Source organism: Halichoerus grypus, chromosome 3 (genome assembly GCF_964656455.1).
Source record: "Halichoerus grypus chromosome 3, mHalGry1.hap1.1, whole genome shotgun sequence".
NCBI classification, from domain to species: Eukaryota; Metazoa; Chordata; class Mammalia; order Carnivora; family Phocidae; genus Halichoerus; species Halichoerus grypus.
The window spans coordinates 89,521,199-89,547,564 of NC_135714.1; the positions used below are offsets into that span (position 1 = coordinate 89,521,199).

The window sequence follows — 26,366 nt, forward strand, 5'->3', positions numbered from 1 at the left end:
AGAGGAGGCCAGTGCGCCTAGAGAGGACAGAGTGAAGAGAAGAGAAAGAGAGTGAAGTCAGGACATGGGCAGAGGCTGGACCGGGACGGAACTTAAATTTCATTCCAAGCGCAATGGTGGGCTCCTGGGGTTTGAGCGAGGGAGTAACAGGACCTGATTTATGCTTTTAGAGGATCACTGAGGTTATTGTTGGGAGAATAGGTGGGAGAAGGCAGGAGTGGAAGCCGGGAAACAAGTTAGGGCGTAGCAGAAGTACGTAGGGAGGGATGCTGGTGGCTTGCAGGAGGGTGGCCACAGTGGAAATAGAATTTGATTGACTTGGGGTTCGTTTTGGAAGTAGAGCTGAAGACACTTGGTGAGGGATTGTGTTTCTGAAAGGAACGGGGAATGAAGGGTTCCTTGGTTTTGCCTGGAGCAGCTGAGTGGGTGGTGACTCTTTACTGATGGGGAAACTGATAGGGCAGAGAAAAGAATTTCTGCCTTTCTGCTAAACTGGAGTTTTCTTGAGAGAGGAGGAGAAGAAAGTGAGCTTGCAGAAAGGTTAAGAGCCTGGGCAAGGGTCCTGCCGCGAGAATCAGGACTTGAACTCTGGCACTCTGTCTCTGACCTTTGCACCCTTGGTTGGCTTCTTGGCTACAACTTTCGGGGTAGAGTTTAGGAGAACTGGCATGCAGGCCAGGGCCATAGGGCCGGCAAAGGCTGAAATCCTCAGAGCAGCCGTTTGAGACTGGTTGCTGAAGAACAATTATTTGTGGGTCCTGGTTGGTGGGGTCCCAGGGAGAACTAAATCCGGTTTCCTTCTTGAGCTCCCAAATTAAAATTCAGTCTGTGGTCTTGAGAACCTTTAAGAGCTTAAGTTGGACCTTTTTCTCTAGGCTAGACATCTTGTTTACTAGAAATCAGATTTGGGGAACATAGCTGCTTTTGTCTTTTACCAGATTAAAAAAGAATCCTTTCAAGATTTTCTTAAGGGTTATTTTCAGGCAGAGGATATAATTTTCAGCTACACAGAGGTCCCCTGTTTCCCCTGTATTGTATAAACTGCTCCCTGGACTCTCTCGTCACACCGTCGGACTTACTGGAAGAGCTCCCGCACTTCCCCACTGCACGGGGTTCAGGGCACATCGAGCTCCTTTGCATTATGTAATACTTTGCTCTCCTCTTCGTCTTTTCTGCCGAAATAGTCCATCTCCGGGTGCAGGCCAGTGGCCTCACAGATGGGACCACGCTGGGATGATTGGTGGCAGAGGACGGTCTTCGAGAGGAAGCCAGTCGTGAGATTGCTGCTCAGTCACTGGGCACACGCCAGTCCGCATGGTTCTGTGTGGTGTGGAGTTGAACACCGCACTCCACACAGCGTGGCACTTGATTTGTGGCTTTTTTTTTTTTTTTTAAAGATTTTATTTATTTATTTGAGAGAGAGAATGAGATAGAGCATGAGAGGGGGAGGGTCAGAGGGAGAAGCAGACTCCCTGCTGAGCAGGGAGCCCGACGTGGGACTCGATCCCAGGACTCCAGGATCATGACCTGAGCCGAAGGCAGTCGCTCAACCAACTGAGCCACCCAGGCGCCCTGATTTGTGGCTTTTGATGATGTGTGACACATTTCTGGTCTGTGAGCATTACCCAGGCTCTTCTGCTTTGGATCTTAGGGCTTTGTTTTTCAACACTCATACTTCCCTTGTTGACTTTTCTCCCCCAACACTGGATAATGAGGTAGGAATGTGGGGCGCCTGGGTGGTGCAGCTGGTTAAGTGTCCGACTCTTGGTTTCGGCTCAGATCGTGATCTCAGGGTCGTGAGGTGGAGCCCCGTGTTGGGCTCTGTGCTCGTGGGGAGTCTGAGATTCTCTCTCCCTCTCCCTCTCCCTCTGCCCCTCCTGCTTGTGTTCTCTCTTTAAAATAAGTAAATCTTTAAAAAATAAAAGAAAAAGGGAATGTGAGACTCTTTCAGCTCACTGTAGGTCTTTTTTCCTCAGAACACAAGTTACATAATAGAATGAAACCGAGTGCCTGTGGCATGTTTACTAAATATAGTGATAAATATTGAGTATCATTATACACTTGAGACACAACGCAGGCTTATAGGTCTTTCCTTTAAAAAAAATGCAGGACAAAGTGGAGGGGCGAAAAAGGAATATGGTGCTAGTGATTAATCCATTCTCTCTCCGCTCCCACTGCACCCTTCTTTGCTTCGGGATATTGGAGTTGGCCCCTGGAAACATTTCTCCTTTGGCAGCTGGTGCAGCGTTAGCCTCTGTCGGAAGAGGGACTGCTCAGTGGCGTCACCCGGCGAGGTGATGGCCACAGGGGTCACTCCCTTCTCAGTTCTTCTTCTTCCTTCCGTGCCAGAACCCTGTGGTCCTCCCACACCAAGCTCAGCAACTCTCGCAGGCCTTCTGCCCACCTGCTGGCTGTTTCTGAGGTAGCGCCAGCTGTGTCCTTTGGCTCCATTCTTTCCATGGGGACACCCGGCCTCCCGCCCAGCTTACACCCATAGCAAGGGGCTGCCCTTCCTCAGCCTGGCCCAGGCGGCAGCTCTCCTGCAAGCGTCTGAGCTGCCCGCAGCTGCTCCCTCTTGGGGGGGGGGGCGGGATCTCAGCCTCAGGGGGAGGGAAGCCTCTCGTGAGTCCTCCACTCTTCTTCAGGTTAGACATGTTTTTACAGACCGCTAGGAGCCATGGACTACAACTGAATACAGTACCTCCCTCCAGTCTGGGTATCTGTGTAGAGGGAGGTCAGCACACTTTTTTGGTAAAGGGCCAGATAGTAAATATTTTAGACTTTGTGGGCTACCTACGGTGTCTTGTTCCCATATTGTTGTTGTTCTTTTTTTTTTCTTTTTTTAAAGATTTTATTTATTTATTTGACAGAGAGACACAGCGAGAGAGGGAACACAAGCAGGGGGAGTGGGAGAGGGAGAAGCAGGCTTCCCAGTGAGCAGGGAGCCCGATGTGGGGCTCGATCCCAGGAACCTGGGATCATGACCTGAGCCAAAGGCAGACGCTTAATGACTGAGCCACCCAGGCGTCCCTCTTCTTCTTCTTTTTTAAATCAACCTTTTGCAAATGTAAAAAAAAAAAAAATATTTTAGCTCATGGGCTGTAGTTTCTTGACCCCTTGGTTTAGAGGATGAGTAGAGAAGGGTCTCACCTTTCAAAACTGGAGAAGTGTTAAGGAAAACAGACATCTGAATTTTAGACTTATGATAGATTTTTGCATAACAAATCACCCCCGAGCTTAGAGACTTAAAACCATACTGGTTTATTAACCTTCATGATTTCTGTGGGGCAGGAATTGGGGAGCAGCGCAGCTGGGTGGCTGTAGCTGGGAGTCCCGTCCGAGGCTGCAGCTGCTGGCCGGGGCTGCGGCGTCCGGAAGCTCACACGGCTGGCCGGGGCCTGGAGGCCTCCACGCCTCTTCGTGCGGGCCGCTGTGCTGGATTTCTTTGCTCTCTTCATACCTTACTGCTGGCTTCCCCCAGAGAAGGTGATCCGTGAGCCCAAGCAGAGGCCATGGTGCCTTTTAGGGCCCAGCCTCGGGAGTCATGCACCACCACTTCTACACAGTATTTTGGCCGCACGGGTCAGCCATAATTTCGTGTGGGAGGGCACCACACAAGGATGTGACTACTGGGAGGTCAGGATTATTGGGGACCATTTTGGAAGCTGTTCTACCACAAGACTTGTACATGTAATTGCTTCTCAGTGTATTCAGTGATGTTGACTACATTAATAAAGTGTTAACAAGTAGAGAATCTTGGAAGACCAGTGCTTTAGAAATTCAGTTAATGAAATGGATAATTAAGTTACATAAAAACAGCTTCTAAAATGCTTAAGTCAGATAGAATTGTGTACAGTAAAAATGCTCTCTGCCATCCATTTAATCAAGTTCCTCTTAACCAAATTCCACTTAAACCTCTCTTTTCCGTCTATAATACATATAGACGTGCTGAATTCTTTTTTTAAAATATCTTGCTAAATTTTTTTAATTCACATATAATTGACAACAGTTTCAGGTGTACAACATAGAGTCAATATTTGTACATATTGGAAAATGATCACAATAAGTAACATCACTACACATATTACAGATTTTTTTCTTGTTATTTTAAGATCTACTCTCTTAGCAACTTTCAAATATACAATACACTATTAAAACTATAGTTCACCATGCCCAGGACTTATTTATTCTGTAACTGGAACTTTGTACTTTTTGACCCCCGTCACCCATTTCGTCCATCCCTCACCTCCCAACGCCCTGCCTCTGACAGGCACTGATTTGTTCTCTGTATCTATGAGCTCGTTTTTTTGTTTGTTTTAGATATCACATGTAAATGGGACCATACAGTATTTGTCTTTTCTCTTTCTGACTTATTTCAGTTAGCATAATACCTTCAAGGTCAGTCCATAGTGTTATAAATGGCAAGATTTCCTTCTTTTTAATGGCTCTGTGTGTATGTAATATGTATGTATGTACCATATATATGATCACTTATATATACATGGTCACTTAGGCATGCTGAATTCTTAAGGCTGTTCTCATCAGTTGAATTGTTGACTTGCCAGGAATCAAGTGTTTGTTCCCAAGCATGGTTATAGTAATTGTATTTGTTACTCTAATTATGTACTTTAGTATATAAACCAAAGAACTATGAAAATTAAGTTAAATACTTTGGATAATTTGATAAACGAGCTACTCAGATTTGTTGTTGAATTAGATGTGGGCGAGTCAACAGTGCAAGTCCGGGAAAAATCATGAAAATAGATAAATTCTGAACTCGGATTGATTTTCAGATGTCTTTTTTTTAAAGATTTTATTTATTTATTTGAGAGAGAGAGAATGAGAGAGAGAGCACATGAGAGGGGGGAGGGTCAGAGGGAGAAGCAGACTCCCTGCTGAGCAGGGAACCCGATGTGGGACTCGATCCAGGGACTCCAGGATCATGACCTGAGCCGAAGGCAGTCGCTCAACCAACTGAGCCACCCAGGCGCCCAGATTTTCAGATGTCTTAAAGGTCTTTCTCTAAAGAAACTGGGAATTACCGACGACGCCCAATGTGTAGTCGTGCTGCAGAATACCTCAAGGGGTTTCCTCTCAAAAGACTTTAGTCATACAACAAGATATTGGCAGTTGAACATTTATACGTTTTGGCTTAAAATAAAATGTCTAAGTATGTTTGTATTACTTAGTCTGTGTTTTCTCATGACCAACTAGCTCCTGGTTGTGATTGCATTTGATGAGGAACTCCCAATTTTAAAGTAGAGAATCCTTTGGAAATGTGTAGTCCAGGGATTTAGAATGTGCTCCAGAGGGTCCCAGGGTTTGTAAGCTGTCTCTGGGATTACATGTTTATGGGGAGGAGAAGTGTTGGGATGGGGTTGCAGACTTACAGGGTGTTCGGGGGGGACTGCGATTTCGAGAGCAGCTTCTCATGTGTCTGTTTCGTACATTCCTTCTGGGTAGAAATGCATTTGGACACTCATGGGTTTCACATTTATACCCCTGAATGGACACTGGAAGAAGTTTTGGGATTGCCTGAGAGAACGTAGCTAGAGTCCCTCAGTTCCTGAGAAACCACCAGGATAAAAGCCTCAATGAGGCCGATGCTCCTACAGTATTGTCCTACTTCACTGTGCTCTCTCCTCTCAATACATTAAATAGTTGGAGAGAATTCTGGCGGGGTGTTTTTTTATTTTTTTGGCCATTCTTTTCTTTACAAGCCCTTTAATCTTATATTGCATTTTAAAAACACTTTAACTGAATCTTGCTACATTGAAAATGAAAGAAATCTAAAATCTACTGAGCTTTTACTACACTGAAAATAGTGTGTATTGCATTTTAAAAACACTTTAACTGAATCTTGCTACATTGAAAATGAAAGAAATCTAAAATCTACTGAGCTTTTATTTTACTACACTGAAAATAGTGAGGTTCTGTTATGAAAAACTATGCTGTTTGACCTATGACAGATCAAAATTAAACTCAGTTATACTTTCTTAAATCCTTTATTTCATCTTTGCCCGCATAAGCCCCATCAGTTCTCTGTTCTGCATTCCTTCATTGTGAAGACCTGCTTCCTGTCTTTTGGCTCTGTTGACCTTCTACCCAGACACCTTCCCCCCGCTTTTCTTCCTTTATGCTCCCACATGTCTTCAAGGTCCAGCAGGCAGTCAGTGTATTCGCTGAATTCTTTTCCTCTTCTGAGCAGTTTGCACATGGGATCTGCCCCATGCCCCTTGGCGACAATTACCTACTTTTTTCCTTCTGAGGTTGTGTTTTCTACACAGCCAGAGGGCTTGCTTCTTGAGGGCACAGACCACCTTCTGTTCCTCCGGTGGTCCCTCCTGTGGTCCTCAGTCATCTTCACGCTGCCATTATGTGTGAGATTCGTTGTCATTGGTTTGCATATTATGGTTTCAGTGAACCACCTTTAAACAAAATAATCTTCCCTATGCTAATTACATCTTAATGGCAGTTTCTTTTTTGTTTTCTTTTTGTTCTAAAAAAAAAATATTACTGGATGTCAGTGGACCTAAAAGGGCATCTTGCCATAAGGTGTGTTCTGCCAAATACTGTTTTCAGAGGGGAATGAGTAGTGATGGTTTTTTTTAGTTGGTTTGTGTATTTTACCCTGTTTGAGTCTTCTGTCAGTCCTGTCATTTCCAATCTCTGTGTCAGCACTATTTTGGTAGGAGTCAGGGTGTGGTGGCTCAATGAACGTCAGGCCCTGAGGCCGATCCTCCAAAATAATGACTATGAGACCATAATATAGGCATAAAGGTGTGAGGTTAGAAGGAGATATAAGGACACCCATGAGATAGGAATACATTGTATTTTAGGAAAGAGTCTAAAATGAAATATTATAAATTTGTAACATTAGAAATAACAAGTGAAGAAATATCTGTTGAAATAAAACTTTTTAAGATTTTATTTATTTGAGAGAGAGAGAGAGATTGAGAGAACGAGTGGGAAGAGAGGCAGAGGGAAAAGCAGACTCCCCGCAGAGCAGGGAGCCTGACGCGGGACTCGATCCCAGGACCCTGGGATCATGACCTGAGCTGAAGGCAGATGCTTCACCAACTGAACCACCCAGGCACCCTGTTAAAATAAAATTTAAATCATCCTGGCTTTCAGTTAAAGTATTTTGTTTTGCATTTATTAGAACGGGACCTAATATTTTATAAGATTATTTTTTATAAGAATTTTTAAAAGAAACTTATTAAACATGAGTCCTTAAGTATGCCTGCAGAGGAATAAATTTATAAGTACTTGATGTGTTGGTTTGCTGGATTAGAGTTACCAACTGTGCTACCCCATGTGGCTTTCAGCCCTCTATCATCTTAGACACCCAGGCGTCAAAGCCAGGAAGACAGCTTTGTTAGTACCATCTGGCTCTACCTCTGGGGCTCAATTCCATTCCTTTGAGATAATTCTTCTTTTTTTTTTTTTAAAGATTTTATTTATTTATCTGGGAGAGAGCAGTGCAGAGGAGGGGCAGAGGAAGAGGGAGAAGCAGGATCCCCGCTGAGCAGGGAGCCCGATGTGGGACTCCATCCCAGGACCCTGAGATCACGACCTGAGCCGAAAGCAGACGCTTAACCCACTGAGCCACATAGGCGCCCCTCCTTTGACATAATTCTTGATAATAATTGGCTTAGATTAGGAGCAAAAAAAAATAAATAATTGGCTTAGGTATGTTCTTATCTGAAAGGCACTTCCCATGTAAAGTTTTCCTTCTTTTTTTTTCTCTGGGTCTCTGTTAACACTTCATTGGTTCTCTCCACTATTATACTTACTCTCACTGGATTATTCCTGTCCTAAGCCTTTTGAAGGAATTCTCACAAAGGAGAACTGAAATCTCAGTTCAAGAGTCCAGTTCAGATTTAGCTGAGAAACTTAAAGAAGAATATTCGTATAGGAAGTACATTGTCCATAAGTTTAATGACTTTTCACAACGTGAACATACCTATGAGCGAGAAACAGAATATTACCAGACCCTAGAAGCCCCTTGTGCTCTCTTTTAGTCTCTGCCTAAACCTGGAAGTATAACCATCATCCTGTCTCCAGTGCCATAGATTACTTTTGCCTGTTGTTGGAATTTATATAAATGGAATCTTAGAGCATATACTTTTTTGTACTTTTTGCTTAATATGTTTGTGAGACTTATCCTTGTTACGTTGTTGTAATATTCCTTCTGATGAATATACCTCTGTTTGTTGCACTGATGATTTGTGTAGTTTTCAGGTTTTGCTTATAAAGAGTGCTTCTATGAATGTACTTTTGTCTTTTGGGCACATATGTAGTTATTTCTCTTGATTTATACCCAAGAGTGGAATTGCTGGGTCATTAGATACGTTGGTATTTGGAAATACTGCCAGTTTTCAAAGTGGTAGTTTACATTGTCAACAGCAGTGTACAAGAATTCCAGTTTGAACACACATTTAGTCAATCGCATTCCTAGGATGGGAGCCTGATTGGCCCAACTTGGAGCAGATGTCTGGTCAATTACAACGAGGGGACCTGTATGGGGGGTTGGGGTGGTTCAGGGGTCACGTAATACAGACATGGTTTGGGAAAGCCCACTGCTGATAGGCTCTAGCAGAAGTAGAGGCAGTTTCTAGAAAATGAGAGATTGTGTGAATTGTGTGGATCTCCTAAAAGGTTTCAACATAGTATTTGCAAATGAGATGCACAAAGAGACGCTGAGTTGGAGGTACAGCTTTGAGTGATCAGCAAAGTAATGTAGTTAAAGCCATGTGACTAGGTGAGCGTGCCCAAAGAGAATTCTGAGTGAGATGAGAGCGGGTGGTTCATGGTGGAACTCTGGAAAACACCAGCAATTTTAGGATGACCAGAAGAATCTCTCAAGGAGACTGAGAAGGTGTGATCAGAGGGCCAAGGGAATGTGGTATCATGTAAGCCAAGAAAGAATCCTTGAAACACAGCAGTCAAAAGTGGTGACTGCTGCGAAGTCGGTGGCTAAAAAGTTTTTACCTGATGGAGGGATAAGGAGGTCAGTGGCCTTCTGAGAGGAATTTCAGTGTAATGGTGGAGTGCAACACGTACAGATGAGTGAAAGCTGCGGGCAGTGGAGATAACAGCTGTGGCCAGGCCTCTCAAGTCACTTAGAAAGGAGGACACAAGGGGGTGCAGTTTGAGGGAAGGCGATCAGAAAGTAGCAGAGACTGGAGGAAGCTAACCTGCTGATGGGAAAGATCTGCGGGAGAAAATATTCCGACAAGTGCAGTCTCTCTGGTGGTAGTGGGAACGGCTGGGATCCAAGCTCCGGGAAGTGTGTTGGCCTTAGGACACAGAAAGACTTCTTGCACTCCAACAGTGAGGAAGCAGGGAAGGGTGGCTGGAGTGGTAGCAGTTTGCAAGGGTCCGTCAGTCAGCACTTGGGAGGTGCTCGGTAAATATTGGTTGAATTGACTGAATGACTTAATACTGTCAGGCATTACATCCTGCAGTCTCATCTGTCAGGTTTTTTGCGCTTTCAGATCTCCCGTGAAAAGGGATCTGCCGCCTCGCTTATGTTACTCGGGAGAGCATTTGTTTCCACATTTACCACCACAGAATGTGTAATAGCTTGGAATTACTGCTTGCTAAAGAAATCCAGATGTGTTTCCTTTATATGGTGCCCATCTGTTTCCCAGGAGGAAGCAGGCCGTGCAGAGATCTTCAGGTGCTTCTGCAGTATGTAGAAGTTGTGACTATAAACGTGTGTACTGACTTCAGTGTGTGTGTGTCTATACATAGTATGTATATTCTAATATGTATATATTTACACATTAGACCATACGTATCCAAATATTACCTTTAGTTTGGGAAAATAGAAAATACTTGCATTGACTTTACAAAATGTTATGACTGCATTTTTGGAGTTGTTTTCAGACCTTGGGCCATACTACTTTGAATGTCTTTATTTATTTATTTATTTAAGATTTTATTTATTTATTTATTTGACAGACAGAGAGACAGCGAGAGAGGGAACACAAGCAGGGGGAGTGGGAGAGGGAGAAGCAGGGGGCCCGATGCGGGGCTCGATCCCAGGATGCTGGGATCATGACCTGAGCCGAAGGCAGACGCTTAACATCTGAGCCACCCAGGCGCCCCTTGAATGTCTTTAATGGTGGTAATTGGATGGCTTCAGACAGCCAGGTGTTGTTCGGAATCAACTCTGTTGCTTTTCCTCATCTGATTTCCGGTATGTGTCTCAAATCCTTTTAAAGTCAATTACATAACCTAATGATATCTGTGGAATACAACTGCGCAGTCCCTGAAAAGGGCAATAATAATGGAGTCCTCACTTGTGGACGTGGGAAGGGCCAACCGTAGCACCATGTTATTGCTGAAAGCCCCATACTGGGACTGGTGTCACATGGAGCGCTTTAGTAGCAGGATAATTAAAGTTGTCCTAAAAAGGCTTCTATTTAGAAGCACTCTGTTTTTATTTATTTTTCCATATCCGTGTGTCACTGTTGCCTTTCAAGTAAGAGATTTAAACTGCTACCCTCTGATTTATATTCACTGTGCCCATTATGCTAGTTCCTGCTGCTGCCCATGAAACCTCAGGAGCTCTTCTTCACTCCACGTCAAGTAGTTTGTTCTTTTCGCAGTTATGCTACCGCTGCTTTTCTCTTCTCCGCTGGGCTAGACTTCTGTTTACACCATACTTTCTACTTCTTGACACTTGACATTTTCTTAATGCTAGAATGTAAGGTTGGATCACAAGAGACTGCGGTTCTTACTTGAAAGGGATAAAAACAATGAACTAAAAGAAAATTCAACTTTTTGTTCAGTCTCCTGGATGTGTTCATTTTTGAATAAATAGCTTGTCACGGGGTTATTGATGTACTCTCTACTAGATTTTAATACCAAAAGTAATTTATCATTTGTTAACATCCAAGAAAAGCAATATTACTCGAATTAGACTAGATAGGTAAGTTTATTTTATGAAAAACTGACCCTGTCCCGAAAATATGAACCCTCTGACAGGACTAGTAGTAACTGCTCGAAGTCTCCAGATGGGCCACAGGTGGGATGTAAATTGGAAGAAGTGAGTTTGGGTTAGGCAGTCTTGAAATGTTTTGGCTCTGCATGTGTGGTGGGTTTGTGTAAGATTTTTAGAATGATCTTTTAATAAAATGCTTCCTGAAAAAGGGTTGTCATAGGCTGCTAAGTATGATAGTTTCTCTTTCATACCTTACAATCATGTCAGGAGAATGCCGGTATCCTTATAGTTTCTAAATAAGAACTTGTAAAGGGTACATGAGTTTCTGTGCTTGTTTCCCACCCCCCCCTTATTTTTGCTTTAAAAAAAATTTCAATTCCCCAGGCAGTCATAGTTTTTTACTGGCATGCACTAAAAAAGAAAAGTTTATTTGATGTTTGACCACTTGTTAATAGGTTACTTCTCTCTGGAAATGATAATTTTAGTGTTTGTCTAACCTGTTGTTTTTAGTATTGTGTTATTTTGGAACAAACTAAATGCAGTGGGAAGAAAGTTCAGAAACAAAACAATCTGAGGATAAGTCGTTGATGTGATGCCATGCCCCCTCAAATACAAAGACATTCTCTAACTAAACCACAAAATGACCATCCAAATCAGGAAATTAACATTGGTTCATTACCACCATCCAATTTGTAGACCCCATTCAAATATTGCCCATTTTCCCATTAATGTCCTTTATTGCAAAAAGTTCAGAATCACAATTGAATCTGTCGTGTCTCCTTCAATCTGAAACTAACATTCTTTCTTTGACTTGCAATGATTTTGACTCTTTTGAAGATTACAGTTATTTTGTACAATGTCTCTGTTTGGGTTTGACTGGTGTTTCTTGTGATTTGATTCACATCTTTTGTTAGCACTTTCACACCTGTTGCGTGTAGTCTCTCTCGGCATGATTTCAGTTTGGCCCCATTACTGATACTGGTCACTTTGATCTCTTGATTAAGGTGGTGCCTGAAAGACTTACTATTGAAATTACTTACTATTTGAACTTACTATTTTCCCCTTGGAATTAATGCTTTTGTGTGGAGGCATATTAAAACTATGTTTGAGTATCTTGTTCGTTGTCAGACTTTAGTTTTTTTCATTTACTTAATTATATCAAAATGGACTCATGTTTCCTTCAATAGATTATAATCTGTTACTATCATTATCTTAATGCTCGAATTGTTCTAGATTTGACCGTTGAGAACTCCCTTCAGGCTGACTTCTGCATCTTTTTGATATGTGTCCCATTATTCGTTGAGAACCTCCTTGCTATTTAGTACAGCAAGATGCCTCCGGCTCATTTTGTCCTTTCTGTGTCCCAGCCCTGGAATTAGCCATTTCTCTAAGGAATCCTGGTTCCCTTTGGATAAGAATGGTATTTCGAAGCCAAGATCTGGATGTTAGATATGCTCATTATTGGGAGTGTTACTGCTCACAGCCCCTACAGAAAGAGAAGATATACCCATATAAGTATAAAAAATATAAATATATGAAATTTAAATATATAAACATATATATATTAAATATTTGAATCTTTTAAAATGTTTATATTTATCTGTTTTATTTATAGTTTTACATATTAAAAACCATGAACTCCTACCAGTACTTCCAATTTCATTCCAGTGCTACAGCATTCATTCTAGTTTTCTCCTTTGCATATTGTGACTCCTTTTTTTTTGACAGGATAAATCTGACTTCCATTAATCTTGGTATATTTGCTTATTTGATCAGTTTTCCTGTATGTGACAGCCTCTCATCTCTGCCACCACTCCTTCCCCTACATAGATGCCTTCCCCACCTGATTTGGGCTCTAACAGCTTGTTTTGAGCCTACCCTCCATGCAGGTGCCTTCTTCATTCCATTCGGGTCCTGCCACCCCACACTAATCCCCTTCCACTATGCTTAGGCTGCTTTACCCCCATGCTGGCTGCCCCTCTGCAGGGATGCCCTGCAGCCACACTCGAAGTCCGACTCCCCACATTAGCACCACTCCTCTCCCCCTCCATGAGTGCCCTTTTCAGAAGGAATCCTTAGACTGAAGAAGCATTATGAGTCCCAAGCACGAAAAACAAAATCACATTTGTACCTGACACAACCATGGTGAAACTGCAGAACGCAGAAGCGGAAAGACCAAAGAAAATCTCAAATTTACAGAAGATCTTTTATTTATTTCTTTTTTATTTTTTAAAAGATTTTATTTATTTATTTGAGAGAGAGAGCAAGAGAGAGAGCACAAGTCAGGGGCAAGGAGAGGGAGAAGCAGACTCTGCTGAGCAGGGAGCCCGAGCAGGGAGCCCGACCGGGGCTCCAACGCAGGCTTGATCCCAGGACCCCGGATTATGATCTGAGCCGAAAGCAGACACTTGACTGACAGAGCCACCCAGGCGCCCCCAGATGTCAGTATTTATCTGAGATAATAAATGTAAACAGATTAAACTCAACAGTGAAAAGGACAGAAATTGCCAAATTTATTAACATCCTAGACTGAGGATTTTACTTCCCATACAAAAGATCTCTCTGAAAACATTACTCAGAGCTGTACTGAGCAAAATTTAACAGAGAAGGAATAAGAATGCAGAAGAAACACTGCACAAGGAAATGAGTAAAATACAAGAATAAAAAATTAATAAAACTTAGTATTTTATTGTTGGTTTTTGTTCTGTTTTTAATGTAAGCTCTACACCCAATGTGGGGCTTGAACTCATGACCCCGAGATCAAGAGTTGCATGCTCCACTGACTGAGCCAGCCAGGGACCCCAAAACTTAGTATTTTAAACCCGGTTTTATGTACCACCTAATGCGGAGTTCTTGTGTGGAATGTGTGAAGCAGGCAAGTAAACTCCTTGGTTAGATTAACTGTTTTGCTTTGAAGCTTGTCCTTGGGTCCATTAGTGTTTCATCATGATTTTTTGTAAAACCTCACCTAAGCCCTAGAGCTTTCATGATTTGTTTTTGCTTCTTTGTACCTATTCCTCCTCCACCCCCAAAATCAACTATATAGTAGCTCATTTTTTATGAGCTCTTCTGACTTGTCTCTAGATTACATTTTAAATCTGCCTAACAAAAATTGCACTTTGTAGCACACACTGGTTAGTTATCTTAACTAACGCTTCAGTCTCTCTCAGGGACTCCATGAATCATCAGTGTTAAAATAAATTTTTCTTCTTGATCTGGATAGTCCAGGAAGAGTAGTTTATAACATAACTGAAACAGAACAGAAACAGAAGTAATGCATACAGCAATTGGCTAGTAACCAGCAATAACTTCCACATGTTGAGTGTAGTATCTCAGCAAGACCATGTTTATATCACTTCTGAGCACTTGGCATTTAAGCCATTGTCTGGAGTGACCTCAGCAGGATCCCTAAAATTCATGTGCGTGTGTGCACGTGTGTGTGTGTATGTATATGTATGTATATGTATCTTTATTCTTCCTTTCCTCATTCACTCCTTTTTTCCGCTCTTCAACAAGGAAGTGCTTTTGAGAGCAAATAACAAAGGACTACAACCCATACAGTTGATACTAGACTAATTTGTTTGTTACCAAGCATATTGATCTGTTGAAATATTAGAGTATATTGGCTTAAGAACACATTATTTACAATTAATAAATTGGTTTCACCATCACCATATGAATGCAGTTTCTTAATATTTGTTTGTACTAGAAGTACCTAATACTTTTTCCTCTTGTTCAGACCGCTTGTCCCACGAAACTTTTTTTTTTAAACATGGGTTTCACTAGTGTAGAGCTAGTTTTTTTTTTAAATTTTATTTTATTATGTTAGTCCCCATACATTACATCATTAGTTTTTGCTGTAGTGTTCCATGATTCATTGTTTGCGTATAACACCCAGTGCTCCATTCAGTACGTGCCCTCTTTAATACCCATCACCAGGCTAACCCATCCCCCTACCCCCATCCCCTCTAGAACCCTCAGTTTGTTTTTCAGAGTCCATAGTCTCTCATGGTTCGTCTCCCCCTCTGATTCCCCCCCCTCATTTTTCCCTTCCTACTTTTTTTTTTTTTTTTTTTAACATATAATGTATTATTTGTTTCAGAGGTACAGGTCTGTGATTCAACAGTCTTACACAGTTCACAGCACTCACCATAGCACATACCCTCCCCAATGTCTATCACCCAGCCATCCCATCCCTCCCACCCCCACCACTCCAGCAACCCTCAGTTTGTTTCCTGAGATTAAGAGTCTCTTATGCTTTGTCTCCCTCTCTGGTTTCATCTTGTTTCATTTTTTCTTCCCTTCCCCTGTGATCCTCTGCCTTGTTTCTCAAATTCCTCATATCAGTGAGATCATTTGATACTTGTCTTTCTCTGATTGACTTATTTTGCTTAGCATAATACCCTCTAGTTCCATCCACGTTGTTGCAAATGGCAAGATTTAGTTTTTCGTTGTTTTTTTTTTTGATGGCTGCATAATATTCCATTGTATATATATACCACATCTTCTTTATCCATTCATCTATTGATGGACATCTTGGCTCTTTCCACAGTTTGGCTATTGTGGACATTGCTGCTATAAACATCAGGGTGCACGTACCCCTTCGGATACCTCCATTTGTATCTTTGAGGTAAATACCCAGTAGTGCAATTGCTGGGTTGTACGGTAGCTCTATTTTCAACTTTGAGGGACCTCCATACTGAAAAAATGTCTTTTAAATGTGCATAACCGTGTCGCTAAGGTCTGAAAGTCTGTGTCCTCCCAATATTCATATACTGAAATCCTAACTCCCAATGGTAATGGTATTAGTAGGTGGGGCCTTTGGGAGTTGATGAGGTTGTGAGGGTGGAGCACTCATGTGCTATTACATCAGTACTAAGCTTATTTTCTTGATAAATTAAGTGATAAATACATTTGAATGAGAAAAAAAGGATGGGAAGTGATAGTACAAGCCTCATACGGTTGCTAGAAAGATTAAATAAGATTGCATATAAAACATCTAGCTATACAAAGAGGGTGAGAAGAATATTCGAGATGGAGAACAGCATGTGCTATAGACCTGAGATCTGAGAAACTTGTCACGTTCTAGGAATTGAGAGGTAACCAGTAGGATCAGAGGAACGCAAGCAAGGAAGAAAGGGAATGAGACAAGATTGGTGAGACAAGCAGCATCTCATTGGCTATGATAAGCTTTTGTTTTGTTGAAGCGTAAAGGGAATTCATGGAAAAATTTTACGCAGAAGAGTGGGGTGATTGTGTTTGCATTTTAAGATCATCACTTTTGCTGCTTTGAGAAGGGTAGCATGGAGGAGAGCAAGGATGGAAGCAAGTAAACGAGTTTGGAAACTGTTACAGTAGATCATGGTGGCCTGGACCAGAGTATTAACAATAAAAATGGAGAGAAGTGGATAAACTATGCAGGGAGAATGGATGGGCTGATGGAATTGATGGCATCAAGAATGACTCCCGGGTTTGACTTGAGCAGCTAGGGAGATGGTGGGTCAGTTACTGCAGCAGGAAGATGAAACCAGAGGAAGGAAGTTTCAGGGGGTAAATCAAGAGTTTTGTTCTGGATAAATCCAGTCTCAGATGTACATGATTATGTAAGGGGACATGTTAGTCCAGCATTTGGATGTCCTAGTCTGGAACTTGGGAGAGGTCCGGCTAGAGAGTTGAGGGGCTGGATAGAAAGAAGCCTGATGGTAGTATGTTAAAGAGTGAATGGGAGTTGAGGATGAACCAGCATAGATAAACTGAAAGTTTTGGCTAAGGAGAGCCTATGAATGGGGCAGTAGCTGGAGGGATATGTGGTTAATGGAGGGTTTGGACCTTGTTAAAGATGAGACATAGCAGATCATATCTGCCTACTGAATCTGTGTTGTGAGAAGTAGTGATAGGAGATGGAGTTAAGATTTTGAGATGTAGAAGATGGAGAGCAGCTGAGGACGGTTTGGCCTTTGAAGAAGAAGGTCACTTGATTGCGGGAGGCAAGGAAGTGGTAGTAAGAATAGAGTTCTGTGGTTTTTATGGCAATGGGAATAGTTTTTATGGAATGGGAAGGAGTGCAAAGGGCGAGGAAGCATGCAACAGTGCGCACTAGTCCAGAAACTGCAGTGCTTCCTGCGTCTGCAATCCGGGGTTGGGAGGTGGGTGGTGCTAGTGATGGTAAGGTGAGACCAGAGAAGCAGACAGGAATCAGCTCATGGCAAGTTTTCTTTGAAATTGTTTCTTTTTCCAATGGAGAGCAAAGAGAGGTTTTTAAATCTAGAAATAATTTGACTTTATATGATTTCAGAAGATTAGAATAGATCTTACTGTGGAATGGATTGGTGGGAAAAGCCAGTTAGGAAGCCACTGCAGTGATCTAGGAAGATGACAAGGACCTGAATGAGGGTGGCAGAGGGTGGAGATGGAGGGAGAGAATTGGATTCGGGGGCTCCGTGTCAATTAGAACCAGCATGCCTTAGTGGTAGTTCAGTTGTAACTACTGGTCTACCAGTTGATTTTATGGAATATTAGTTGTTGAGGATAGCTCTTGGGGCTCTAGTTCTAACGACTGGTAACGTTAGTGGTGTGAGTTCATTAAAATAAGAGGATCAGGTCTATGGAGGAACAAGGAAGCTCGGTTCAGGAGGTATTGAGGTTGAGGTACCAGTGGGCTGCCCCAGTGAGGACATCTGGTGAGCCTCCAGCAGGAAACTGGTTCCTCCAGGGATGCCCAGATGTGTCTGTTACTGTTTGATTCTGAGCTTTATGAAGATTTGCTTGTTTGGGTTCAGACTACTATTAATCTGGAGTTGTACTGAATAAACAATATGAAGCAAAGAAAATATGCCCAACAAGAAGCTTGATAATACATTATCATACTGCTTTATGATCTAATCATCCTGCAATCTACTCTGAAGAAAAAAAATGCAAAGAAAGATTTATGTGCGAAGATGTTTAGAATCAGTTTAGCTGTAATGGTGAAAAATTGAATATAATACATAGAAAATAACCTGGAAGGTATACATCAGTGTTAACTGTGGTAATTCTAGGTGATGGTTTTATTGATGACTTTTCGTTCTGTGAGTCTGTGATGTGTAGATTTTCTAAAATGAGCATGCATTCCTTTCCGATGAGGAAAAATGTATAGAAGTGGTGTATAAAAATGGAAATGTCCAACAATAGGTAAATAGTAAATTCTGGTACATCTGTAGGATAAGTGGTTATGGGGCATTTAAAATTATTTTGTTTATGAAAAGTTTTTGAGGTAGGTAAATGCTTATAAAACATTAATGATCCGTCCTCAGTGGACTATGATTACAAGAGCATATATCTCTGAAGAAAGGCTGGCATAAACCTCGAAGATACTCCTGCATTTATTTAACATATATTTATTGAGCCCCTATATTGTGTGTCAGGTGCTGGGGTACAGCAGTGAACCAGACCAGCTCCTTCCCTGCTCCCAGGGAGCATGCACACTTGTGGGTGGAAAGGAAATAGCATTTGTACAAGTTGTGTGAAGGTAAAGCTTTCATTTCTCTAGGGTGAAAAACTAGGAGTGGAATCATTGGGTCACATGGGAAGTGTGTGTTTAACTTTATAAGAAACTGCCAGAAGTTTTCCAGAATGGTTGTACCATTTTATATTCTTGCCAATAATGTGTGAGAATTAATTCCTCTTCAAGGTTTCTGTATATTTTTGTGTCATACCTGGGTGAAATATTGCCTAGTTCATTAGTTTTCTTTTCTATTGACTTTATCCGGTCTAGATTTATCTAATCCATTAAGCTGGCTTTCTTACACATGCATAGATTTTTTTTTTTCTATTTCCAGATATCCTAATTAGTTTTTGTTTCTACTCGTTTTCTTATTTTTTGTTGATTTTCTAGAAGCTAATTCTCCCTTTTATCTCTTTGAAGACCCTAAATATAATTTATATTAAAGTCAGTTTTGAATGACTCTTATTTTTATTTTCCCTAAATGGAATTAATCTTCAAAATTTATTGGTTCCTTCTTAGTATTTAATTTCTCATATATTAGAATTTCGGATTACAGACTCTACAAGTTTATCTTTCATTCTGTACTCACCAGCTTCTGGCTAGTAATTTTCTGTTGCTTTCAACTGGGATCCTGTGGCCAGAGCCCAGAATCCCCGGTTCTTAAATTGCCACCTTAGGGTCCCTGTCCTGGAATGTTGCAGTGATATTGGAGATACCACAGATCAAGTCATCACATCAGTGGAAGGCTAAAAGGGTCAAACTCTCAGTTACTTCTTATCATTTTCAGAAAAAGAGGTAAAAATATGACTCATAGAGTTATAAAAATGAACACCTAATATTGAAGAATTTATTTTACTCTTATAATGTAAAGAAGCCAGGCAGATGTTATATCCAGCCAAAAGGAGAAATGAAAATTGTACACATTTATATGGAGAAAAGAATTTTAAGGTGAATTTCAATTAGAGATAAAACTGGTTGGGGGTGTGTCTGTGAGTCAGTTGGATCACTACCAGATTGGACAAAATTTACATACCTATCTATTACCTACAGTTTAGATGGTTGCAGAATGGCTCCAAACCAGTGTAAAGGGCTAGAATGTGTTAACTTGAAAAAGTGTGCTATATAGACAATATATATTTTTCTATTGAAACATTTTTTTCTTCAGGACCCAGAACCTAGCAGACTTTCCACTTGAGCCTTGCTTATCACATTGTGTCTCTCTCTTGCTTTTGGTACAATGAGATACATATGTTGTTTTTTAATGGAGCAGAGAGGGGTCCCTTAAGTGTGAATTTATAACACCATTTTGAATGGAAACTGCATCTTGGGACGCCTGGGTGGCTTAGTCCGTTAAGCATCTGCTTTCCGCGCAGGTCATGGTCTCAGGGTAGTGGGATCGAGCCCCACATCTGGCTCCCTGCTCAACGGGGAGTCTGCTTCTCCCTCTCCCTCTGCCTCTTTCCCTGTCTTGTACTCTCTCTCTCTCAAATAAAAATAAAATCTTTAAAAAAAATTAAAAAGAAACAGCATCTTGACTTTATTAACAATAAGAAAGATATTTAATCGAAAATATGGCAGAACTTTAGAAGCAGTCTGGTCTTGTTAATTCGCCCCAACACATGCTTGTTACACATCTTCTTTCTCCTAACACCTGCCTCCCTTTTACTTTGAAGTTGAAACAGACCTCTCCTATGTTAATGATATTTTCCCTTTTGTCATCTTCTAATATAGCTGTCTCCTCCTTGTTCTCACAACCCCTATCTTCCTGAACAGTCTGCCTGTCAAAGATCAAGCGAGCTGGTATATCTTGAAGCTGGGATTCCAACTTGTTCTGCTTGCAAAGCCTGTGTTCTTTCCACTGTGACCATCATGACCTTGCAGGGAGACTTAAAGAGGAAATGGCTTTTGAGCTAGACCTTGAGGGAATGACAGGATTTGTCAGGCAGAAGTAAATAAAGAAGGGGCTTTCATGAGTATCATGAATCAAAATGGTTCTGTGCAGAAATTTAGCATAGTGCCCTGGAGGTCATTGAGGGTCCCTCTAGAGCCCAGCTACTCAGAGTATGATCCTAACACCTGTAACTTCGGTAATAACCCTGGGGCTTATGAAAAATGCAGATTCTCACACCCTACCTCAGACCTACTAGATCAAAAATCTCAGCGTGGAGTCCAGGAATCCGTGTTTTTAGCAAGCCCTATCTACGTAACAGTAGATGGTATTGGTAGTATTCAGGTGATTCTTAGAGGCATGCAAATGCTTGAGAAAGCTTGGATAGTTTTCTCTGGCTACTCTACCTTTCAGAATTTCCTGGTTGTCAGGTGGTTGCCTCTAAAATGAATTCCTCAGTAGTAGACCAGAAATTTCATCAGCACCTTAAATGATAAATACTTCCTGATCGGGAATTACCATTCGCATCTAGGAACCTGCCTCATAAGCTGCCTAGCTTTATATAGACTCTGCCATAGAATTTAGCTAGTACGTAAAAGTGGTAATATAGAGAAAAAAGCCTGGAAGGAGACATACCTAACCACTGTAAAAAATGATTCATGGCATTCATAAAGGTAGACTTTATTCAGGGGAACTATGACAGTGGGGTTTTGCAGTGGGGAGAGAGATAGGGCTCAACTCCAAATACAACAAGGAAAAATGGGGATTTATATCAAAGGGCAGGGTGGGGTGGGGGTGGTGGATGGAAAATTACTAAGAGGGTAGGGTAATTGTTTGCTAAACTGACCTACCGGGATTCTTGCTGAAGGCAGACTAGGATTATCAGGTAATACCTATATATGTGGGGGATTGTGGAGAATGAGGAATTTGATTGGATATCGAGGGTGGAAGATTCTGGCTAAACTGACTGGATTCTTGCTAAAAGGGGCTCTTAGAGGACACGCCCAAGGATGGGGCTCAGTCTGGCTGCGAGGAGCCAGAGTAAAGTTTAGTTAAGGAGAGAGTCTTTGTCACCACTAACAGTGATTATCTCTGGGGGAGGTTGTGGGATGGTGCAGAAGTGAAGGGGAGGGCTTTAACTTTTACACCCTACGACTTTTTTACATAGAGAAAGAAAGTCAAATTTACATATTTGACTTTTATACATAGAGAATCGTTTATGTCATTAAATATTTTTAAAGAAGTATTTTGGTAGAGAATTCTGACGTGTTTTCCAGTGGATACATTTTTCTCAGTTTCTTGTAGTTTAACTAAAAGTGGTAGGAAAAAAAAAACAGTATTGTACTGTCCATTATCCAAACTTGGAAAACTTCTGCATATCTTTATTCTCTGAGAGCTACATCTATCTTAAGAAATAGTCAGGGTTTTCTTCCTTTTCATCTTAGTAGTGAGTTATTTTTAGAAATAAAACTCAAATGAACAGCCTTAATAAATTAACGTGACATGATATTTTATTGTAACTAATAGCCCATGTTGTGTTTAATACTAGAAATATGTATCTGAATGTTTTAACTTATTGATAACATTATTTTGATTTTGAACATAATGGAACATCATTTGAGTCATTGTCATTGTTTTCATTTTTCATAGCAGGGAGCACATTTTTAACTTTTGGTTTATTTTAATAGTGCACCCTTGCATAAATGAAAACTTGAAAAATATAATTTAGAAAAGAATTCTTGGGGCGCCTGGCTGGCTCAGTGGAGCGTGCAACTCTTATCCTCAGGGTTGTGAGTTCGAGCCCCATGTTGGGTGTGGAGATTACTTAAAAATCTTAAAAATCAGAAAAATAATTCTTCATTGCATAATTCTTGGCAAACTTATTGTTAATGCAAATAACCCTTTGCAAGATGATACATTAAAAAACACTGGATGTTGGGGCACCTGGGTGGCTCAGTCAGCTAAGCATCTCAACTCTTGATCTCAGCTGAGGTCTTGATCTCAGGGTCATGAGTTCAAGCCCCGTGTCCGGCTCTATGCTGGATGTAGAGCCTACTGAAAAAGAAAAAAACCCTGGATATTGTGGCTATGGTACTGATTCCTCTGGTACAGGTTCTTTTGAGTACCAAAGACCTATGACCCAGTTTTTCAGTGCCCTTTCTTTCAGGGACCACAGCGTCTCTGTGCCCTAGTGCGCCATGATGTCATCTGGCCTTCCTTAGCACCAGCACAACTGTCAACCAAACACCAACACAACTCTGAAACATGTCCCATAGTCAAGTAGCCATTTTAGATGTTTTAAGCCCAGCAGTGCTCTCTGATGAACTTTCTGTGATGATGGAAATGTTCCCTTTCTGTGCTAACATGGTAGCCACTAGGCACGCGGAGCTATCAAGCACTTGAAAGGTGGTGAAGGTGACTGAGAAACTGAATTATTAGTGTTAATTTTAATTTTAATAGTCACGTGTGGCTAGTGCCTACCACATGGCACAACAGAGCCGTCAAAAAGGTTTGGTGAGCTTCTCTAAGGGCTTATCTGGGTATGTGTGGGAAGCTGAAGTGTTTATCATGCTTGTCTTGTAAGTTTAAAAAAATCTTCTGGTAAAGACACTTATTTCAACTTTCCCACTTTTTCTAAAAGAAGAAATTTTTCTTACAGGTTTTGTGTGTGAAGCTGTGTGGAAACCTAAAATACTATCCATCCCATCTTTATAGTACAGTGGTGCCCCCTGATGGTAAGCTTTCTTATCACTTCTTAGATTCCTATGCTAATGTATTTCCATTCTTCCAAATAAAAGGAGAAGTAGGGGTTTCGAGCAAAATGGACTCTTCTTGTGCCCCTCCACTCTCCCCCCCCCGCCCCGCCTCCCTCCCCCAGTTCACTTCCTCCCTTTTCTGCGGCCATAATATCTCTGATGTCTTTTGGCAAACTCCCACCCCAGCAACAGATGAGTTATAGATGAATTAGAAGCAGTTTCTGCCCTCCAGAACTTAACTCTTCACCTGGGAAGACTCTAAGCAGGTAATATAATAAAGTGTGACGCATGCTTAATGAAATGTTATAGAGTGGTAGAGAATAGGTAACTTGTAGTGTAACGAAGGCACTGTTACAGGAGTTCAGAGGGTCATGAATTCCATATTTCAGCGTTCTTTATAGAATCTTGTATTTTAAAGTTGCCTTTTAAAAACTAAATTTTATCTATTCCTGTATTCCTACTTTTTTTTACCTCGACAGAAATAACAGTTAATTATAGACACGGCCTTCCCTTGATAACACTCACTTTGCCATCCAGAAAAGAGCGCTGTCAATTTGTGGTCAAACCAATGTCATCAACAGTTGGCTCCTTCCTTCAGGACCTGCAGAATGAAGATAAAGGTGTCAAAACTGCAGCCATCTTCACAGCAGGTATATATATATATTTTCCACTTGTCTTTTTTTGAACATTTTTTTGTTTTTATTCTATACAGTTGATTCTTTAATTCATTATATAATAAATGGTTGGCCTTTACTGTGTCCTCCATTTTTGTATATCAGTAATATAAAAAAAATTAACTCTATTGAATAAAGAATTAGTGGAATAAGTTTAATGTAAATTTCAGTTACTTATTTCATAAACTTAACCCCCAATTTTTTTCTGAGAATATTTTAATGACAGTCATTAGCATGTAATTTTCAGCACAATTTGAATAATTAGAAAACAAAATGCAGTTTTAATGATTAAAATAGCTAGTGAATAATTACATAAATAGTTCACTAATCTTTATTATAAAGCAATCATGGTCTTGTATGTTTTTTGATGGATTGTTTTCAGGAAGAATATATATATTTTTTAATACCAGTAGAGGTGGTTAATCACTAGACATTTCAAGTTTTGGGATCTAGCTTTTATGTCCTCATGGTCTGAAGTGGTTCTTGGACCTACTGCCCCTACAATAGAATAAAGAATTCTTTACCCTAGCCCAACATAGAGGCTACAAAAAGAGATAAATGACCAAATTTGCAATTTTATTTTATTGTAGTATGACATGCTTAGAATAAACTTATTGAAGCATTAGTGATTACTGTTTCAGTTTTGAAAAGGAAATAAACCTTCTTCCCTGTCCAAGTTCAGAACCAAATAAGGGGTAGATAAAGAAGTTGGAAAAATAGAGATTAAAAATTTATTTACTAGAGGGTCTCATGCTGAGCGAAATAAGTCAGAGAAAGATAGTTATCATACGATCTCACTCACACGTGGAATTTAAGAAACAAAACAGAGGATCATAAGGGAAGGGACGGAAAAATAAGACAATCAGAGAGGGAGACAAACCATAAGAGACTCCTAACTCTAGGAAACAAACTGACGGTTGCTGGAGGGAAGGGGGTGGGGGTTGGGGTAATTGGGTGTTGGACATTGGGGAGGGCATGTGATGTAATGAGCACTGGGTGTTATATAAGACTGATGAATCACTGAACTCTCTCTCTGAAACTAATAATACACTATATATTAGTTAATTGAATTTAAATTAAAAAAAAAGAATTACTCAACAAATTGAGCGTCTAACGTATTCCAGGCACTGTTCTAGGTGCCAGAGGCAGAGCAAAGAACAATAGAGGTAAAAAAAAGTCCTGCTCTTTTTGAGGTTATATTTTAAAAGGAGAAAGAAAAAGGTGAAGAAAATATGTAGTATGTTAGATAATAAATATTACAGAGAAAAAGAGTGGGGGCTGTGGTGGTGGGGAGGTGCCTGCGGAGTGGGTGTTTATGTGGTGTGGGGGGAGATGCTCTGGAGTTGGGGGCGTGTTGTGTGGTGGGAGGTGCTCACAGAGTGGGGAGTGTGGTGTTGGGGAGTGTGGCGGGGGCGGGGAAATGCTCACAGAGTCTGGCAGTGTGCTGTGGGGGACCACGGTGTAGGGAGAGATGCTTGCAGAGTGGGAGTGTGTGTGCTGTGGGAGGAGGTGCTTTCAGAATGGGGGGTGATGGGGGGAGGTGTGAGAGGAGATGCTCTCAGGGAGGCAGGGTTGGTGGGGGCCGGGGAATGCTCACTAAGGTCAGGTTCTAGGAAGACCTGGAAGAGAAGGGGGAGCTGTGTCGATGGGAGTGCGCTCCTGGCAGAGGCCCAGCTGTGGGAGCCCAGTCACTGTGGCTGCAAAGGAGGCAGCTGGGTGAAGTAGGATGGGAGGGACAGGTCAGGAAAACTTTATTGTAGGTTGTGGTAAGGACTTTGAATTTAACTGGAAGGGGAGCTTTTTTCCTGATAAAACCATGATCTGAGAAGAAGATTAGTCCTGTGGCCACAGTGGCCTAGCACTTCATCTCTGAACTAGACTGAACAGTCCCAGGAGCACTGAACGCCCGTGGGCCTTCTGCCCTGGGCCAGCACCTGCCTTCCTAAGCTTCTAAGAGCCGGCAACTGGCTGCCAGCCCGTGTGCCTGGGCTGGGGGGGGGGGGCACTGCGCACAGTCCTTGCCTGGTGGTGTGGACTCAGTAAGTGCCCCTTAAGTGAATGAAATAAACGAGGTTAAAGCGGTGATTGACATGGACCCTGTTTGTTTCTAAAAATCTGAGTAGCTTTAAAACATAAAGCACAAAGGAAAGGACTAGAAATCTTAGAGAAAAAGGGCTCTTTAGACTGAGTGAAAACACTTTATTGGGGTTTAAATGAGTACTTACCCAAGAATTGGTGAAGAATTCAAGTCTCTATCATTAGCTCCTCAAAGAGTGTTTCGTGTCCATTTCCTGCTGTTCCTGTATTAGTATAAAGGATAATGTAGTATTTCGACTGAGAAATCGTACCCAGGTGATTGCTTTTTATAGCCCTATTTTAAGGAGTAGGTTTGGAGTCATTTAAATGTAAATTTTTAAATGACACTTGCAAAGTCATATAAAATGATTGGTGTGTTGCCGATCTTTAAAAAGAGAGGTTCTGTGGGTGGAATTTGCCTGCCTTTAATTTGGGCTTGAAAAGAGTGTTCTAAGCTTGTCACAGTTTTGCCCATAGTGTGGGTTGAATTATTTGGCAATTCCTGGGAAAATGATGTCACCCCAACTGATGAACA

The 26,366-nt window shown here is 41.3% G+C and overlaps 1 protein-coding gene across 3 annotated transcripts in view; it reads left to right on the forward strand.

Annotated features, from left to right (window-relative positions):
• MCUB (mitochondrial calcium uniporter dominant negative subunit beta) overlaps positions 1–26,366 on the forward strand; it is a 91,823-nt gene that overhangs the window by 48,164 nt on the left and 17,293 nt on the right. For all 3 annotated transcript variants that reach the window (XM_036098056.2, XM_036098055.2, XM_078069068.1), the window contains exons 2-3: positions 22,985–23,060; positions 23,561–23,731. In XM_036098056.2, the coding sequence (XP_035953949.1) occupies positions 22,985–23,060; positions 23,561–23,731 (247 nt within the window). The remainder of the gene's footprint in view (positions 1–22,984; positions 23,061–23,560; positions 23,732–26,366) is intronic.